This window comes from Saccostrea cucullata, unplaced genomic scaffold (assembly GCF_032062105.1).
Source record: "Saccostrea cucullata isolate Sc308-1 unplaced genomic scaffold, CSIRO_AGI_Scuc_v1 ctg10769, whole genome shotgun sequence".
NCBI lineage: Eukaryota > Metazoa > Mollusca > Bivalvia > Ostreida > Ostreidae > Saccostrea > Saccostrea cuccullata.
The window spans coordinates 1,541-22,574 of record NW_026923904.1 but is presented as its reverse complement, the minus strand read 5'-3'; the positions used below and the strand labels follow the sequence as shown (position 1 = coordinate 22,574).

The 21,034-nt window shown below is 32.7% G+C and overlaps 2 protein-coding genes across 2 annotated transcripts; one reads left to right on the top strand and one right to left on the bottom strand.

The window, feature by feature from the left end:
• Positions 1–8: 8 nt before the first annotated feature.
• On the bottom strand, positions 9–15,526 carry LOC134265230 (HORMA domain-containing protein 2-like; the record flags this gene model as incomplete). The annotated part of the gene is made up of 15 exons (XM_062747478.1): positions 15,428–15,526; positions 10,235–10,285; positions 9,484–9,628; positions 8,741–8,841; positions 8,316–8,336; positions 7,887–7,913; positions 5,246–5,310; positions 4,602–4,753; positions 3,815–3,927; positions 2,447–2,548; positions 2,030–2,111; positions 1,455–1,555; positions 1,250–1,366; positions 1,048–1,113; positions 9–158 (listed from the first exon to the last, which is right to left on the bottom strand). Coding segments are annotated over exons 2-15 (1,281 nt in total), but the record flags the coding sequence as incomplete, so codon positions are not given.
• Positions 15,527–15,580: 54 nt separating this feature from the next.
• On the top strand, positions 15,581–19,976 carry LOC134265231 (ropporin-1-like protein). The gene is made up of 6 exons (XM_062747480.1): positions 15,581–15,672; positions 16,777–16,921; positions 17,199–17,322; positions 18,176–18,337; positions 18,668–18,843; positions 19,638–19,976. The coding sequence occupies exons 2-6, from the start codon at positions 16,785–16,787 to the stop codon at positions 19,708–19,710; spliced, it is 672 nt and encodes a 223-aa protein (XP_062603464.1). The 5' UTR covers positions 15,581–15,672; positions 16,777–16,784; the 3' UTR covers positions 19,711–19,976.
• Positions 19,977–21,034: the final 1,058 nt, after the last annotated feature.

Genomic DNA, 21,034 nt, shown 5'->3' with positions numbered 1-21,034 from the left:
CCTTTCCCAGAATTCTTCACATATCCTTCTTTTTCCATTCTGTCAATGAGTCCATGTGCAATATTACTTCTACTCCCCCAGCCTCTAGCCAGACTTGGTGCCACAACTCTGCTGGACTCAGTAGCTGCCATCAGAGCTCTTCTGTACAGACATGTTGTCTAAGATAAATAAAAAGGTGCATAAGTGGGCTACAGCAAAACTTGTACAAACCCGATATTGTGAATTCACAAATATAGCGAAATTATTTTGGATTCCCAACTATATAAATTTAATGAATTCCTTATACGGATAACAAATTACAGATATAGCAAAGTAATTTCAAAGGCCCCAGTGACTTTGTCATAACCAAGTTTTACTGTATCATTTTGCCCAAAGAACAGGGTAACAAAGGACTTTTTGAAATTTTTTGTTGAATCACAGAATACTTTAAGAAATTAAATAGAAGGGTTGGGAAGCCCTGGGCATCCTAGGCATTATGTTAGGCTGCTTTGGTACCTCAATATAAGGATGATCAATACTAAATAAATATAGTAATAGAAAGTGTAATAACTTGTTACCACTATGCATTTACTCACTACCTGCATATTTAATTTATATGAATGTGTGTAGCAATTATAAGGTAAACATTATTCAAATTATTGTTGCTGGTGCATAAAACCTGCTTAAAATTCTATTCATAATCCAATTTATATCTGTGAACCATGTTCTGCTCATGCCCACTGAGTATTGGTCCTTGAAGCTATTATTGCCAAACTGCATTATGATGGACTTCATTTCCATTTTTCCCATTAGATCAAAAGTTTAGTTTTGAATTACATAATTGCCATATTTATGGCTAAAATACCATCCTATTTCTCAAATGAATCACACATACAAACATGGATACCGACTCTATCACTTTAATTTAAATACATGTAATAGGATCAACCAGTGATTTATTCATCAGAAATTGCAATTAACTGGTATTAAAGCAATTCCACATTTGACTTTCATCACTGATATAACTCTATAAATAACATATTATAATTACTGGTTAGAGGTATTCACCTGAATAGCTATAGGACTCAGCTTGTACAGATAGGGATCTGTTGGCTGCTTTATAGGATCATCTTTCTGTGAAAACAAAATAAGATTAAGTATCTCATTTTTTCCCATTAATTACAGTATATTGCCATATTACAAGTCATGCTTTTTATGGCATTATATGGCTAAATTAATTGTCAGAGAATAAATGTCATTTCATACTAACATCAGCACAGACATCACACACATGGTGTTCTGGGGCCTCATATTCCTCCTTGATACAGAAGCATAGCCCATGTTGCCAGTACTTGCAGATGGCACATAACACCATCAGTCCATCATCCTACAATTTAGAATGGTATGTTACATGAGTGTTACAAAATCTCTTATAATACATACAGACAATCTTCACAGTGTTGTTATTCACTGACCTCATTACAACCACATGGACATCGGACCCCAAATTCCTCCTCAGTTTCTGTCATCTGACTCATTTCAGAGCCAAGCATTTCAACTGCTTTACCATCAGAACCTACAAAACATGCATATTATATAATATCTTCAAGCATTTCCAACTTAAAGAGAATCAAGAAAATTTATTAGAAAATCATAAACCTTCCTCAACCATCAGCTCATACTTCTACATCTCAATGGCTCACTTATCACTATGATTAGCCAAAAATATCGGGACTTAATTTGTATGAATTCATTAAAACTTGATATTTGTTTGTCCATTGCAGAAAAAAAAAAAGAATGAGAAAATCTGCACTAGAGATTAAACTACTCTTTAAAATTTAAAATCAATTATTTTTACTTCAAAATACTGAGGGAAAATTAAATCTCATGGCTTCCATTAGAAGCATCATGATAAACAGTTTGATGATTTTTGGCATTTTTTTCCTGGTCTGATGTTTTGAGAATTTCAACAAGATGAAAGATCTTGGTCATCAGCACAGACATTCAGATGTCTAATTTTCAGTAGGTCAGTATCTAATCAGTCTTCTACCTGGAATTTCTGGACTTTCTGTTGGGACCACTGGAGTTGGTTGTGATTCATCTTTCTTTATCTTCTCATCTTTTTTAGTGTCCTTGAAAGAATTTAGAAATGCTTTGCATGTATTAAGGTAAATATTTGTATTCAATTGTGCAATTCAAGTTTCTTAAGGTTTATTCTAACTTTGCGTTATTGTATATGTATATTGTATTATATGATAATAACACTAACATTACCTACATAAAAATATGTTATTGATAATTGTAATCATTCATCTAATTGAGAGATAACTAGTGACCTCTGAGGCAATTGCATTCATTCATTGGGAAGTAAATTAACATTCTCAACTACATTTATCTGTTGCTCAAGAATCTAAAGAAAAACTGATGCTCTTTAGATGTCTAGCTCAATACAGTGTTTGAAGCCTACTTTACATAAAGTGTGAACTTCAGTCTCTGTCTTCATCTCAGCTGTCTCCTCCTCCTTGATGTCAAACATTGCTTCATTTGTTTTCACCCTCATTTTAATTCTGTAAAAGAAATAAGATACCAGACTCAGAAAAGTATCTGCAAAGAAAATTAAATATTTTTGCAAATTACTGGTAAATGCAGACTTATACTTTATACAGTAAAAAACAGATATTAAGCAAAGACATATAGGGACCTTATTCAGCAGAATTTACTTCTGACACTATATATCCAAATGTTATATATACGTATAAACAATTTGTTTATAAAGTATATATAGTGAATTTTAAAGTAGATTTTATATTTAATTTAAATGCCCTGATTTGTAATATACAGGAATTGTGTAAATTAACATAAACAGCATCTATAATCTTAGACTTTATAATTCTGCATTAACATTACAAAAAGTTGTTCTTCATTCTCAGTGGGAAATAAATAAAACAAGAGGCCCATGGACCACTCTATTCCTTTCACATGTTTTACATTTCTTTTAAAAATAATGAACAGGTGAAGAAAAAATTCTTTTTAGGTTGCCCCAAATTTATTACTATTTTTGTAGTTTTAGGACAAGCTACTAGTTCATAAGGAATAGATTTTGGCCTGAGAAGTGTTTGAGCTGATACAAGATTTGAAATTTTTCATTTCATGGAGGATATGAATTCATAGATCTCTTCATGCCTTAAATGAAACCCACATGAAAATTGTTTATTCAACAGCTATCTCGCATCTAAAATTACCCAATATACAGAAGCTGCTATTTTTAAAAGACACAGAGCTTTTTCATATCTTTAACAAATATTATGGTAGAGTGCCCGTCCAATCTTTCAACTATAAAATTCCAATTAGCTTTATCCAAGAAAGCTCTTAGACAGCTAAGTTAAAGTTGGTACTGTACCTATTGTAGAGAAGCATATATAGCGAATATATAAAAATGTTTTAAACAAACTTCCATAATTATACTTGTGCATACAATAAACAGTTAATCAATCGTCAGACAAATTTCCATCAGAAAAGCTCACTTGATTGAGCCTTTGGCTCAGATGAAATGAACATAAATTTGTTCTAAAATAAACAAAAATCTGCAAAAATATAATATCAACAGATAAACATACCTGTGGAAAGGCTAGTAAAATAGGCAACATGCATAATAAAGTATATATAAGCCATTATTATCAAGTATTTCAATTATATTTACATGTACAATTAGGAATAAAACTTGTTTTTACACCTTCTTTACATGGCAGAAAATCCAGTGCATTAGAAATGTATTGTTTTCTATTTGTCAAATGTTTCGACATCCCTTTAAACAACCCTTCAACTTTTACAAGAGAAATCTTACAGTTGCAACATCTCCAACATTGATGGTCACAGGTTCCTCTTCATATTTGAAATCTGTGCATGTGGATGGCTTAAATCCAGGGGGTTCATATTCTGGAGGGGTAACTACAAAATTAGATTGACAAATTAAAGAACAACTTAGAAAATATGTGTTTAATGGGCTGACATATAGATTTCTTCAAGCACTTGCCCACTGACAACTGCATGGTTGAAATATTCCTTGCTGCTTTGAATATTGCTAGCAGTTAAAAAAAACTCCCTCAGTAGGTACGTAAAATATGCAAGGTTGTGTCATGACTTTACAGTGTTGATTTGTTAAGAATTGTTTTATTAAATCCTTTTTTTTTCCAGACGGTGTATGCTTAGATGATTTTTGTGGGCCTTTCACTATTACTATCACTGTAATTGTCCACTTATTGGTCACCTGCCCAAGAGTTAGTGCCCAGCAAAAATTTCTGCCCCCTCTGTAATTCATCTAGGGTGTCAGGTAATAGACTTTGTCAGCCCCTACTTTAAACAATCAATGTAATACTGTAAACTGACTTTTATTCGGGTGTAGAAATGTTTGCAAGTTTTGCGACCTACTTTAACTTGCAAATATTAATGGCAGCAAACCATATATTTCCTTTGTCGTTGTAGAAAATATTTCCTCAGTATCAAAACTTAATCATCTCAGATGGATTTGAAACTGACAAATCAGAATATGAGTGATGCGAATAATAGTTTGTTTACAATATACAAATAACAAAATATAATTTAGATGTCCAAATAAATCTTACCATCATCATAATATAGCAACTTCATGGTCAGCATAGTGTCTTCCGGAATGGCATTCATTGTTTGTGTTAAAACAACAATTGTGCGAAGGAGGCGAATTGTGGCTTTCTTGATTTCACTCGCAGTGTTGGCACTTGATATATTTTGGTTATTTCTTAATATATTTATATTTTTTAAGTTAATATATTATAATTAACCAACAAACTGAAATATAAAGCACTTGCATTTTTTGAACTATTACAACTATTTGTTTTTGAAGGACAACCTTGCAGGTTAGCATTTTGAAATACTCATCTTGATGACTGGGGAAATGAAATGAAAATCATAATAGTCATCCAGGTCTTGTACCCACAAAATAGGGATAAGCATCTAAAGTACATACTTCTATCACTGACACACACTTTCCATTTTAACCAAACTTATTCCAAATAAGAATACTTAAGCTACTTTAATTTGTCTTTTACCTTCAATGTGTATTCATTCCTTATTTAACCCCACCCCCACCCACAAAAGTTATAGTGCCTAAATCTTGTTTTCAAAATAAAAAAATAATTCAACTTAAAATTCATATTCAAAGAGTTTGTATCTCAAACTTTTCAGATCTGTACGTCTTAAACAGAAAAAAAAAATCCACCTGCTTCCTTACCTGTAGATATCTACTCCTGTCTCATCTGCATAGCTGAACTTGAATGTGTAGGATTCAATCAAGGTCTACAAAAGAAAGTTAAATACATGTAGCATCACCAAATGATTGATCTTATAAGGTTGAATTAAATATTCCAAAAAAAAATTAATGCAGTCTTTCATGAATATTATCCCTCTTCATCATATGAAACAATATGTAAAGAAGTAAATGTATTACATGTATTATTTTTCAACTGAATTTTTGCAATTTCATTGGTTCAAACATATGACACAACTATATTTTGGTGGACATGCACCTCTGGAAGGCGAGCACTTTTATCTAGTAATATAGATGACACCTAACCATTTTAATTTTTTTTTTTAAGAAATTATTTATTTCTATCCAAGTGATGGAAAATAAATCATTTATATATAATAAGCTTGTTATTGACTCTTTACAGAAATATATAGATTTCTTCATATGATTGATCAATCATATATTTCTGTAAACAGTCAGCAACCTTCAAAGTAATATTATACAAGAGGCCCATGGGCCACATCGCTCATCTGAGCACTGTGGCTAGGAAAAAGTAGAAATTGGTTTATTATTGAAAAGTTTAAATCTTAAAGTAGTCCCATGACCAATCATGGCTTTGCTATTCTTGAGAAGAAGATTTTTAAAGAATTTTCCTATATATATCTATGTAAAACTTTGGATAGCCATTTTGGCCCCGCCTTACCCCCGGGGGTTATAATTTGAACAAACTTGAATCTACACTACCTGAGAATGCTTCCATATAAACAAGATCAATTATAGCTTTGATTTTCTTGAGATGAAGATTTTAAAGAATTTTCCTATATAGTTCTATGTAAAACTTTAGTTGTCCATTTTGCCCCCCACCCCCACCCGGGGCATGATTTCAATAAAAAATATGATCAATTATAGCTTTTCTATTTTGGAGAAGAAGATTTTTTGAAGAATTTTCCTATATATTTCTATGTAAAACTTTAGTCGTCCACTGTGGCCCCGCCCTACCCCCAGGGGTCATGATTTGAACAAACATGAATCTACACAACCTGAGGATGCTTCCATATAAATATGATCAATTATGGCTTTACTATTCTTGAGAAGAAGATTTTAGAGAATTTTCCTATATATTTCTAAGTTAAACTTTGATTGGCCATTGTGGCCCCGCCCTACCCCCGGGGGTCATGATTTGAACAAACTTGAATCTACACTACCTGAGGATACTTCCATATAACTATGATCAATTATGACCTGTTCTTGAGAAGAAGATTTTTAAAGAATTTTCCTATATATATCTATGTAAAATTTTGGTTGGCCATTTTGGCCCCGCCCTACCCCCGGGGGGTCATGATTTGAGCAAATTTGAATCTAAACTACCTGAGGATGCTTCCCTATAAGTTTCACCTTTCCTGGCCAGTGGTTCTTGAGAAGAAGATTTTTTAAAAATTTCCCTATATATTTCTATGTAAAATTTTGACCGGCCATTGTGGCCCGACCTACCCCCGGGCTCACGATTTGAACAAATCTGAATCTACACTACCCGAGGATGCTTCCATATAAGCTTCATCTTTCCTGGCACAGTGGTTCTTGAGAAGAAGATTTTTAAAGAATTTTCCTATATATTTCTATGTAAAATTTGGTCAGCCATTGTGGCCCCGCCCTACCCCCGGGGGTCATGATTTGAACAAACTTGAATCTACACTACCTGAGGATGCTTCCATATAAGCTTCATCTTTCCTGGCACAGTGGTTCTTGAGAAGAAGATTTTAATAAAGAATTTTCCTATATATTTCTCTGTAATACTTTGGTAGGCCATTGTGGTCCCGCCCTACCCCCGGGGGTCATGATTTGTAAAAACTTGAATCTACACTACCTGAGGATGCTTCCATATAAGTTTCATCTTTCCTGGCACAGTGGTTCTTGAAAAGAAGATTTTTAAAACATGCCACCAAATTTTTATTGAGCCTTCGGCTCAGGTGAGCTAATAATAAAGAATGCTTAAATGAATATAAAGAAATATTACACAGGTTTATATATATGTGTAACAGGAAGAGAGGAAATGTATGGTTGGACCAGGAATCAAACCCGGGATCCCTGCATCACTGGTCAGGTGCTCTACCAACTGAACTACCCAGGCCAATATCAACAACCCAAGCCATTACATTCCTCCCTCCTTAAATTGTCTTTGCCCTTGAAGACACAACCCAAGTTCTTATTACCCCCTGGCAGGTCTTTCACCTGCAATTCAAGGGGTGGTCAACAGCACCAAATCTGTGACAGGAAGGGAGAAAATGTTTGGCTGGACCAGGAATCGAACCCACACCCCTGCATCTCTAGTCAGGTGCTCTACCTTCTGAGCTACCCAGGCTGATATCCATGATCCAAACCATTACATACTGTAGACGTACTTTTTTCCACGGGGTTATAATTCCGCGGAATCTCAATTTCTGTTTAATCCGCGGGTAGAAAATTTACACGGATTTTCTAAATTGTCACTCTATACCTTACTTTTATATTAAGTACGCTTGAACAAATTTCCGCGGAATATTTATGATCGCGCATAGCGTAAATGAATACCACGCGGAAAAAAGTACTTCTACAGTATATATACAGAATACTTAAATAATCAACTTACCTCAGGGTTTTCTGGATCACGGTAGAGCTGAAATGTAGAACCATACTTATTTTTACAAATGATCACGAATTGTCGAATAACAAATAAACTTTTTTTTCTTTCAGAAACATTTCTTTTATTCAAAATAAAGATATGAGACTTTTGAGAAAACAACCCATGTTTCAAAATGCTATGTGAAGTACAATTTATATCCTTAAACTGAAGACTTGGTTGCAAAATAAAACCAATTATATCTGAATTTCAGCAATAAATTCTGAATTCTTTCAGCCCATTGATGACTTAATACTGGGTCCTAATTAACTGTCATCTGTAGCATCATTGTGAGCTAGGATACTGAAAACAGCTTATATTATGGTGTTTTTATACTTATATAGAGAGTGAGGGAGCTTTCAGGAATTCAGAAAATAAGTGATAATAATAGTTACATACCCCTAGGATAAGTATTCTAAGCTGAAATTTAAAAAATACATTATAACAAAAAAATCTTCCACATTCTGCTAATACATTGTAGTACAGCAAAACTCGGTTATAACGAAGTCGCTGGGACCTTTGAAATTACATCGCTATATCCGTAATTCGTTATAACCGTATAAAAAATTCATTAAATTTATATAGCTGGGGATCCAAATCGACTTCGCTTTATCCGTGAATTCGCAATATCCGTGTTCGTACTAACGAGTTTTACTGTACTATTAAATTTAAATTAAAGACATTTTGTATGTAGTATAAATTTATTTCTGCTATGGTATGCAGTCACAAATTTTGAAATTTGTCCAAGCTTATGTAAAGCACATTTTAATCATACAATCACAATACACATGTAGTGTTCTGATACAACATTTCCATGTACTTACATATTTCTTGTCCAAGGCATCAAAGCATCCTTTCATATACTGTATGAATTTACACACTCCTGGACAAGCACTGTCATCTCTCAAAGTTTTCAAATGTAGGTCTATAGGATGAAAATTATAAATGCAGTCATTGGACTCTAATTGGAATGAAATTATAGGTATATGGCATTAAAAGCAATAAAATGCTTTCTTTGATTGTTAGTACAGGAATTTAAGTTCCAGTTGCAGAAAAAATACTTAATATACACAATTATATAATAATTAATAAGAATTAAAATTGTATTATTGATTTTAAATTTGTATTATTGTATAAAGACTTAAGTTTCTTTCATTGATGGGAGAGCCAGTACGTGCTAGAGAAATCTATACAGGTGGTTGCTTAACAGCATTAAAGTAAAATTGTATGTGATATCCAGTGTTTTCCCTTTATTTCAAAGTAAAGGGTTAGAGATAAGTTGTAACAGGCTAGGGGCTGAGGTTTATGAACAAAATCTCTGTGGACCTAACCACAAAATTTTATTTCAAAGCGGCATTTTTGTCAATTGAAGCAGTCAATTTGGCCAGTAGCCGGTTCTTAGGGAAAACACTGGATATCTGATAGAAAAATGATAAAGTATAAAAAACATTACACTGTTGTTCTTATTTTCCAATCCTTTCAAATGATGGTATCTAACCATAAATATCCATCTTAAATTAAAATTTGTACAGCATTTTATCAAATCTTGTAAGGAATTAATCTGTACCTTCAATTGAACGATCTCCAAATGCATGCTCTGGAAACAAGGCTCTTAGGTAAGCAATGTTTGAAACTGCCACAGCCAAAAGTTTCTTCACAAACAGTATGGACTTCTGTTCTGTCACAGTCTCATTTGGAAAAATCCCTGTCAACTAAAATCAAAATTAATCATGGTTACATATATACCTGTGAACAAGTGTAAACAATTTTGTTGAAATTATAATGATCAAAATGTCATTAAAGCTTAATAGCCAAAATTTGAAGTTTGAATTTAAAATAAAGTTATCTCAAACCTTATATCAAACTTTACAGACAAACACAACAGACAGAAAACATGATACTGTATACAGGGAAATTTTCGCCCTTGTTTTATTTTCACCCCTTTCGCCCTACCCTCATTTGGGCAAATTTAAAACGGGGTGAATTCAAAGAATACAGTTTAACTTCTTAAACAAAACTAGGACTGGGCAAATTTAAAATGGAGCAAAATTGTTTGCAAGAGTGAAAGGGCGAAAATAAGATGGGGCGAAAATAACCCTGTATACAGTATTTCAAATTAAGCAGTTTTAAACAGTTCACATAATCAACATGATCAATTACACTTATAATTTCTGAGATTTTTACACCATTTTCCTTGAATGCATGATGAATGGTCTGTTCTCTCAAGATCAATGCAACAGTACATTAAAAGGGAAACATTTACATTGCTGCATACATTACACATGTATATATTCAATGCCATTTCTTGAACATCTTACATCTTTAGTTTTCTCTCTTTGGCACTGTGTAGTTGCCATTTCTCCGAGGGTCTGAAATTAAAAAAAAAATTGTAATTTTAGCAACAGCTCAAGTTTTTGTACCTATAGTGTTTCTAAAAAATATTCAGGATTTGTTGTGAGCACTGTTTACATTCTTGATCGAATAGAATAATAAAATTGCGCTTTCAAATTCAAAACATGTCCCTGGTCAACTGTATTTCCGAGAAATCACTTAAGTTGGTAGATGTATGCTTTATATACAATTTTTTTTCTATGTATGCTTTGAGATATATACATTATGAATATTGCAGCCATTCCAATCAGCATAAAGAACAGATTACTGTGAGTGACTGTCTTGTATCTGCACTGGTTGTGACCTGTTTTTTGATGAAGTACATGTACGTAATAAAATGGCATAAAATGTACAAAAGGTGAATTCTGTGTACCTTTTCCAAGTCTATATTTTGTTAAGTTTGTTTTCATTTTTTCTCAAGTTTATAACAAAATTTATAGGCATTTTGTTTATCAAATGATTAACTTTAATTTTGTTCATAGAGTGCATTAAAATTACTCATCAATGCATTTTTTTTGTAAATGCACATGACTTTCCTACCCCTTCTTAACCATTCATCCTGGAGTAACTGTTCTGAATTCAATGGTTGATTTTTTTTGCAATATGTGCAAAAGGGCCTATTGGAATCAAAGTTTTGAATGTCTTCAGGCTATGATTTGAGACCAGCCAGTTATTTGATCAGTCTACGCGAAAGTTTAAAATTTTTACAGGACAAAATGTCTGGTAAAAATAAGATTTTTACCAGACCAAACAATTTCTTACCAGACCGACTTTTTTTACTTTAAATCCATACATCGTTATGATACTGAGATTGAGAGGTTGGGTGGGATGGGGTTAATTCTCACTGTGACATTTAACCTTAAATAAATTCAGAGTGAAATGGACAAGTTAACTATTATTTTATAATTTTCCTTTGTAAAAGGTATCTTCTTATACAATTGCATGCATTTTTTTCTTCATATTTGACTTATACACAAGACACTGTACACCCATTCTCAATTTAAGGGCTCAAATAATGTCGCCTCATTTTCATTTAGAAGACATACCACTGATGTAATTTTCAAATCAACATTATAAATAGTCATATAATAATGAATAAGAATTCATATAATTATCGATCTGAAAGGGTATTTAAAAAGTTCCAAATTCAACTATAGTAGCGTATTTGAAATGTACGTTACTGTCGCCGAGGCAAATATTATGCTGAATCCCCTCTGTGTAATATGCAGTTTTGATTCTCAAGTAAAAATTTTCTGATAAGTTAAACCTTGTATCATATACATTTCTTTTTATAACAATAAATACATTTTCTTTGTGATAATAAATCATTTTTATTGTGCAATGTCCCTGTCGCTTAATTCTATTCCAACCAATTTACAAGCAAAGACAAAGATTATACAACTGATAGTTCTTTTCTCCTTTATTTATTGATGGGCTAAATTTGAAATTTCAAAGGATTATTTACTCATACTTAGATAATGTAACATGAAATTGAACAATTTGAGCAACTTTTATAACTATGTTTACGGAATAAAAGACATTTTCAATCGTAGAGATAAGAAAGAAATGTACGTTACCTATATCCTTCCGTTAAGAATATATATTAAGTAGAAAATATGAGACACCCCTGAGTAATCAACCCCTTGTACCCTGTAAACTGGCAAAGACGTTTTGCTTAACACAATTAAAAGTTATTTTTTACATGAAAAGTAGTCATTCGAAATGTACGTGACTGAAACGTACGTTACCATGAAATTCGAATTCAGCGAATCTCGCACGAATCTTCATGTATTCTCATACTTTCACACACTCGAATGTGTACACAAAGGAAAGTTTCAAAGGTTGGAGGTCGGCTAAATCCCAAAAATTAATGAAAAGAAACCTTTCTGCTGAGGAAAAAAATTATATTAAGGTCATTTATATGTGATATAATTTAGATACCTGATATGTATTTCTGAATACGAAACCTGTATGATGCATTTCTTATGATATGCAAGTTCAAATAATATCAATATATTGCGTGTGTAACGTACGCTTGTGGAGGAGAATTGATTTTTATATTTGAAATGTACGTTACGTATGGTAACGTACATTTTGCGTACTTCTAACTGACATTTTCTTTTAAGTTTAGTCAATGAATTGCGTTTATACGAGCGAAACAAAATTATCGTTACAATCCATTTAACAACTGACCACATAAAGCCATTGCACTCCATTCCTCGTAAATGTGGTAGACTTTTACCACGTGCTAGAAAGTTTATTTCTAAGCATCTTAATTCATCTTTGGCAACCTTTTTGCAGTTTGTTTACTTTTAATATGCGACTTTTCGTCAATATTCATTTAATTGTTGTTGATAATTTAAAACAAGGTATGCACAGGCTTATAATTGGTAAAAAAAAAAAAAAAAAAAAACAACAAAAAAAAAACACAAGACGGTCACGTACATTTCAAATACTGAAAGGTACACAATACTCAGTTTTGTTTGAATCATTGCATTTTGGGTTATATTTTTCCAGATCTGCTGAAAAGCACGTATGTTTGTGTTTTGACAAACGATGTTGCAGCATACTAATGAAATTGTTAACAAGACTGTGGATGGATATATTCGGAATAGATTTTGATCATTTATGTTAAGTTTCAATGGCCAAACACGAACATTTGTTGGATCCTAGCAAAATATGTCTTACTCTTATTTGTTTTTGTCTGTACCCTTGCCCACAGGTAGAACTAACTAGGCAATGGTGTCAATTTCAGCGAAACAGCACAAAAGAATGGTTGAACTGAGGTGGAGGGGACTCCCCAATAATATGTGAAATGAACGTTACCGAAGTGACGTGACATTCATGTAGTTAATGACAAATAACCTCGTTTGTTACATTATGATTTCTTATATTACTGCTTTAAAACGCTTCATTGAAATGATTTTATGTCAATAATTGCTTTTTTTCAATATTTACTTACATATTATTACAAGTTTGAAATGTACATTACCTACTCATATTCTGAGGCAACCGTGTCTTTATAGTGGTGATTGTGACAAATAACACAATGTGATTACATACAGAATCTATTTTGGAATAAACTGACGCAAAACGATGAAATGTTCGATGAATTTTAAGCTTTTTATCAAACAGAAATAAATAATGAAATGTACGTTATATTTACGTAGTTTTCTAAATCGACATGGATATATGTTAAAAAGGACAGTAACTACAAAATAGAATTTTACTAAATGTACATGTTAAGTTCCAGTATCTATAGAAAATGACAAAATTCCAAACTGATCGCTCTAATCAAAACAGAGAGAAGAATTTAAAGCATACATTATAAAAAATTTCTATACATCTGGATCAAAAAGTAACCTTTGTTTTTTGAAAGGAAAAATCAAACGCATGTTCGTATGCCGAGAGAATATGTTGCTGACAGAGTTGGTAGGATGTGCTGGTGTTAAGATGAGATATTCCAATTGTGATTTTAATGACTACATTTTTTTTGGACATATCTTTTTGGACATTGCAGAAAGAGTAACGTACATTTCCAGCTACATTTCTGAATGAAATCACCCTCTACTTTACCGTCTTGTCATTATTTCATGTATTTAAATTTGATGAAAAAAAATCTTGTAACAAAATCTTCAGATACTTTCTTTCAAAGGTAATTGATAGAAAAATTGTTATCTTGAACTTTATTTTTTTTTAAATCAGATAGGCATTTGTGCTCTTATATTGAGAATGGGTGTGTAACAAAGATTTCGTTAAATTTAATATACACTTTCAATGCATATTTATTTTTCCTGAAACAATTCATTATGGTTACTCAAGTTCAATAATCATTTGAAAATAATTTCCCAACCAAATCTACATGTACGCATGTGCTATCTAAATATTTTCCAAACCAAATCTACGGATGAGTTATCTAAAGATCTCTAATCCTTGACAGAGGAAATTCGAATTAGAATAAAAACGATCATGACAGGGTTGTAATACATGAAAATTACTCAGGTATTACTGCTAAATTGGTCAAATAAAGGATATTTGTGGGGAATTTGACCTCTTAATTTAGATTTATTTGGCCTTCTTTTTTATCGGACATTTGGTCCTCACAGTATACTGAAATTTTTTACCGAGTCCGACCCGACCTAAATTTTAACGGTAAAAACCGACGGTCTGGTGACTTTCGCATAGACTGGTTGATCCATGAGCTAGATAACCTAGCTAGTAACTGACTGGTAATAATTCAGCATGCATGGTTAAAACTATTAAATCATACTATTTTAAATTAAGGCTTCAATGCATACATTTCACAATGAGTACTGGTAAGACTGAAACGGTTAACCACGATTCACCACAGTATTTTTTCTTGGTTTGATACAGGGTGCTACAATTTTCACTTCTGTCTTTAGGTTCGGTTCATCTTTCAGTCTGGATTGTTATTCAGATAGATTTAGCATAGGTAAAAACATGTTACTCTGCATAATTAAGTTCTAAAAACAGTAAACGTAAACTTTTGAGGACTGATAGTTTGAAAAATATCTACTGTATACTTTTGAGGACTGATAGTTCGTAAAATAATCTTCAATAGTCAACACATTCTAATCAACTTCCTCTTGTCAATCAGCATGTAAAATGTTAATTGACTAAACGTAGCAAATGAAAACAAACACAAAATGTATCCCAATTGGAAAGAACCGTAATGTCTACTGAACAAAATTATATGGAATGTATTGTACTGTGAAGGATGCAAAGCATTTCATTCCAATTAAAGAGAAATCCATCGGCATGTGATAATGTAAATTGTTACTAGGCCTATATTTTGAGCCAACTTTTTTTGAAAATAGGAATCCATCTACCACAGTACAAATAGATCTACATGCCACAAGTTTGAGATGGTCGGACCCCACGTCTATATCACACAAAAAACATGTGAAAACTGCTCTGAAATTCAAGCTATTTAGAACTGCTTGTTTATAACTCAAACTTTAGACGTTTAGTGGAAAAGATTGCTGGATATGGAAAACATGTTACTTGAACATACATTTGATTTCATCAATATTTTTAAAGAAACTGAAAGAGCTCAGTATTTGACAGAAGAACTGTCTATACCTTATAAACACTTGCACCTTCGTATGTACTACTTCTTTAAGTCTGTAAAATCGGTTCTTTCTTTTCAGTTTCTTGTCAGCAGACGACCACAACGCAGTGTTGACCAACAAAATGTCACGTGATCCTCACTTTTAAGCGCTTTAGTGACGAAGATTTACCATGCGCATGTCGTTGCTATCAACAACATAACCTACTTCCGGTTGCAACTGTATTTTTGAAAAAAAATTGACGGAAGCTGTGATTTTCCTTTATCAAACATAAAGTGAGTATTTAAACGTTAATGTTTTGATTTTTATGATATATTGATCCGCAAATGGATTTTATCGCTTGTTTATACTTATGTAGAGTGGCAAAAAGTTAGAAAATCGCATTGATCAGTGCTTGAATCTCACAAGATATTTGTTGCTGTTGATACCCGTGTCATTTCTCTTTTGCTGAATGTTGATTTGGTTAAGACATTTCTTGATTTATTTTTGCTTCAAGATTGTCATCTTACTTGTCTTCTTGAATGCACCCCTCTTTACAAAATCAATGTTTATTTGAAGTGTCCAAAACATTTTTTGAATGAAGCACAAAGGATTAATTTGCAAAATTTTGATTGAAGAACGAAAATGAATTAGTTTAAAATGAATTGATAAGTGATTATAATACAGACTGACTATTAAGCTTGTGTCCTTATCATGTTTATTATGACTTGTATCTCTTTCTCTTACCCAATAATTTAATTTTGCTTGTATTCTTGCCTCTCATTGGTTGATTTCCAAAAAGGAACGCATAACATTTTGTATAATCTGGTTTGGTATGGGGACACACCCCCTTGACAACCAGCATAATCATCTGTTTCCATCAATCCCCTCATTTCCAGTCCTTGGGATTCATGGAAAATTCCAGATTTAATGAATGTACCTTTAATTTCAAACAGTTACTCGATCTTACCTCGTGTAAACAAGCATCATGGCTGCTAGATCTATGTATCAGTTTTTACCTCCCCTCGCTTAACATCACTTCCGTTACTACGGTTGTATTATTGCGCGGTAAATTTGAACTCATAAAAACAACACAATTTTACATCCCCAGTTGAATAATTATTTTAAAATTAAATTATAAGTAATTACTCTAATTCTTGGCCAAATTATCGAGTATAATATGGTTTGGGTAAGTTTACGCTTTTTTATAATCCGCTTCGCGGATTATAAAGCGTAAACTGACCCAAACCATATTATACTCGATAATCTGGCCAAGAATTAGAGTCATTCCTTAATTAAGGGTGCGTCAGTAAATTTGGATACCTGACTATAGATAGGATGTATATTAAACTGTCTGAAAGTATATAATTATACATTTACCATTGATATCTTAATTTCAGACTTAATAATGCCTACCAATCCAGACGAGCCCTACTACTGCTCGCAGCAAATAAATATCCCACCATCATTACCGGATATTCTGAAACAATTCACAAAAGCGGCAATCCGCACTCAACCAAAAGATGTCTTGGCATGGTCTGCTGCGTAAGTTATTTCAGAATTAAAAATAAGTACTGTATTAAACACAAAGTCAAATCAAGCAAGTCTGATTTAAATACATACAAAAGTAATATTGATGTTGGAAGTCGATGAGGCAGATACTTCGCCAGTTTTGTAAAATATTGAAAGATATACTGTTACATGTAAGTCCCTCTACTTCCCCTCTCAATTTTTTGTTGAATACTCTCATAGAAGTGTGCATATGGATACCTACTTGAAGAATAACATTATGAATGACGAGATATTTGTTTATATTTTATAGCTATTTTAAAGACATGGCAAAAGGAGAGACACCCCCTGTGAAAGAGAGACTTGAAATGCCTGTGGCCACACAGAAAACAGATACAGGTCTTACCCCAGGTCTTTTGAGGGTGCTAAATAAGCAGGTATGGAACAGTTCAGAAGGAAAATATATACAAAGTTAATACATCTACATGTAGTTATGATTTCATTTTCCTCAGTATTCGTGATATCCATGTATTAATATTGTTCTTGATTATTAATTTCTGAGCTTATTCCATGAAATTTCAATTGCATCTGTCAGATTCCTGAACATGTATTGTATCATTTTAATATGTTTGGCCTTATAATTCAAACATTAAATTGATGATTTATGTTAAAGTTAATCTTGAGCACAACAAATTAATGCATTTATTGACTAGCAAAATAAATTACTCCTTTTCCATTATTCCATCCCTCCTAATCATGATTTAATTCCAATTTGATGATATAGGTGGAACATTTTTTCGTAGACTCCAAGGTTGGCCATTTGTATTCATTTACCACATATGAAATGTTTTTTCTTCAAAAACTTATCACAGACATAATTTGCGAGTGTTCACAGATTGTTTTCACTGATAAATGCCTGTGTTTAACTCATGTCCTGAAACATTCTTGGAAACAATTGAGAGGACACAATCACACAATATGTCATTATTATAAATGAAACAAGTGTTTGAAAACTAACAATCACAGAATGACATATCAACAAAGGTGTTTATTATGGAATTGAACTCATGATTATTTTTTCAATGTACATATACTTAAGAATGATGTTATAAATCTGAAAGGAAAAAAAAAAACTTGTGAAACAACATAAATTTACAATATATTAAAATCTAAGCAATTTTCTTTCAAGTTGACAAAATTTACAGTCATATCATAGTATAAATAAACTAAATAGGATATGGTAATGTTTCTGTAAATATCAAATTTAACCAATTTTGTTGATATCTGCAGCTTGGTCCAAAGAATACAGTATCATTAAGCTTAATCGAGGAGAAGTGGGCAGATTTAGCTCTCCCCAAAGAACAATTTGACGACCTGGTCAGGATAGGGAGTTTTGGGGGAGAGGTTGAATGGAATAAATTTTTTGCCCTCTGTGCTTCAGCACTAGGAGAGGTAAGAATACCTGAGTGACAAGTTTGTAATTGTCTTGTACCTACTTTTATAGCTAGAGTGTGTTAATCAAGGTGTGGTCTAGCTAGTCCATTACTTGAAGTTCTCTCTACATAAAATGTTAAATCATTTTTAAAAAAAATTTTTTACTGATGATAGGCATTTTATGTAAAACTAAAGAATCTTTAGATTAATTCAATTATGTTCAAAAAGTCACAGTATTTAATTCTTAGAACAAATAATATACATGATTATAACAGCTAGATTTATGATTTAAGTCAGGGACAATAATTCCTTAAAAAATGTTTTCAATCATTAACCTTTCATTTTCAGAACATTACAGATGCCATGAAGACAATCTGCGAGATTTTAACAGCCGATCCCGAGGGCGGCCCCTCTAGAATCCCCTTCCCATTATTTAAGGATCTCTACACCTACCTAGCACAGATTGATGGAGAAATTACACAGCAACAAATTAATGAAGTCTGTAATTACCTCAAATATCATGTGTAAGTATAACATGTATTTATGCATCATACATGTGGGGGTATATATATTCCAGGGATTAGTATATAGACTGAATACTTTACAAATATATCCTTTTGATGAGGTCAGTCCCAGGATATATAGACCTTAGAAAAAGCATTTCCACCAAACACAAAGTGCAAGGTCAGTTTGCTTTGTCTAAGTTCTCTATATCTAGGGATCGCCTGTGTGGTGCTTTGGTTAGAGTGTCTGCTTTAGAGTTGCGGCATAAGGAGTTGATCCTTATGTTGAGGGTTTCCCTGCTCAATGGCCCTGAGTCCCGAGCATAGGTCAAAATTTGCAGGTCTCCACAGGCAAGTGCTTGCATCTCCATATGTTTGAAAATTTCTTGAGAGGGATGTTAAACACAAACAAAATAAAATATATCTAAGGATTGAACCAAATCAAAAGGCTATATTTGTTTTATTATTTTTATTAAATCAGTTAATAAGAAATGTGTTAAAATTGATGGTCTAAAACTCAGTACTTTCTCATATTGCTTTATAAGGAATAGTTATGACATACACATAATGACAGAACAGTTATGAATATCATCTGCAGTACTCTGTAGTGACTGGGGCAGACAGTGTTTATCATAACCATCTTTGGTCCCTCCATTTGTCCTTCCATCACACTTTGCATTGATGTTGCAATTTCCAAGAAACTTATGTAATTTCATAGAAGACTTTGCTATACATACTCTGTACAGCTATAAAGAATCTAAATAAGTATTCTATTAATTTGAAGTTTTTATTAATTCATTATATTTCTCTTTTAGGGACAAACAAGATGGATATGTCCAACCTCGTAATTTCCTTGGAGCTGAATGTCCGAAGTTATCTAATCATTGAGGTTTTTGTGATATATAACTAATGACTACTTTTTCTTCGATCATTATTGATACTAAACCATCTGAGAATGCATTCAAAGTTCAAAGAAACAATCTTAAAAATTCTAGTGTTCAGAAATTACAGACACACCATCTTGATTTCAAAACTGATGGATTGTTCTGTTTTGTTGAGGGGGAACAATTAAACTCTTTTTTTTATCTTTTAGAGTATATTTAAAGGATTGTACATATGTTGTTGTATATGCAATAAAATTCAAATTCAGTCAATGTTTTTAATTCTGCACTGCTCTTGTTCACATTGGAAAGTTACGTTAGCCAAAAACACTTTTGTAGCATCTTCATCTTTAATTTGCAAACCTCAAAGCAACAATGGAAAACGTGTAATGGGATCTTGGATATCAGCCTAGGTAGCTCAGTTGGTAGAGCACCTGACTAGTGGTGCAGGGGTCCTGAGTTTGATTCCTGGTCCAATCATTTTTAATTTCTTTTCTTATACCTGTCTGCAGATTGAGGCATTTGATATTGATTTAGAGTTTCTGCTTCCATGTGGGTGACACCAAACTCCCTCAATGATATAGCTCAACCAAATGTGCATGTACTAAGTATGTATTATAATATGAATTATAATTTACACATTGTGTCTGCCAAGAGTAGACATTATACAGTTATTGAATGGGTATGAGGGCAACATGATTTGTTGGACCTGAAGGTGAAAATGTTGCCCAAGGCCACAGGCCAAGGGCAACATTTTCACCTTCGGGTCCAACAAATCATATGTTGCCCTCATACCCAGTCTATTTATAACAAGTCTGTTTTGTTATACCCTTCAGTGCTCACTTAAGATTTAATCAATACACACTATATTTATTTATCAATTACTTTATATGGAAAATTATGGCTTAATCAGTAAATATAAAACAATAGCTGAGAAAGAACAAAATTTATTACATTTTTATTATATCACAAGAATTATTTATCACAAAACATACTCTTCCCTTCTTCCTTGCTAGTGGCAACAACACTTGCAGTTCTTTACTTCGGCTACTTCCGTGACACCAATATTGAATGATGATTAATTACTTGTGACGTAGCAGTGACGTTGCGGTCTAACAATTCTTATGTTGGACCGGCAGGCCAATCAATAGTGAAATTGTTAGACTGATGTAATAAACATTTCTTTTGTTGGATTTTTTATTAGTAATAAATTTATAGAAAGCTATTCATAAGGGTATAACAAAAAGAAATGATCTAGGGGCAAAAATGCCTTAGTTCTATACATGTTCTAGTACTGCAGTGCTATAAACCAATTTTTTTTTTGGGGGGGG

Bases quoted from the DNA above. Each gene is read 5' to 3' on its own strand.
- LOC134265231 (XM_062747480.1), top strand. From the start codon at position 16,785: ATGCCTACCAATCCAGACGAGCCCTACTACTGCTCGCAGCAAATAAAT. The intron at 17,323-18,175 runs GTATGGAACAGT...TGATATCTGCAG, and splicing joins TGAGGGTGCTAAATAAGCAG to CTTGGTCCAAAGAATACAGT. The intron at 18,844-19,637 runs GTAAGTATAACA...TTTCTCTTTTAG, and splicing joins AATTACCTCAAATATCATGT to GGACAAACAAGATGGATATG.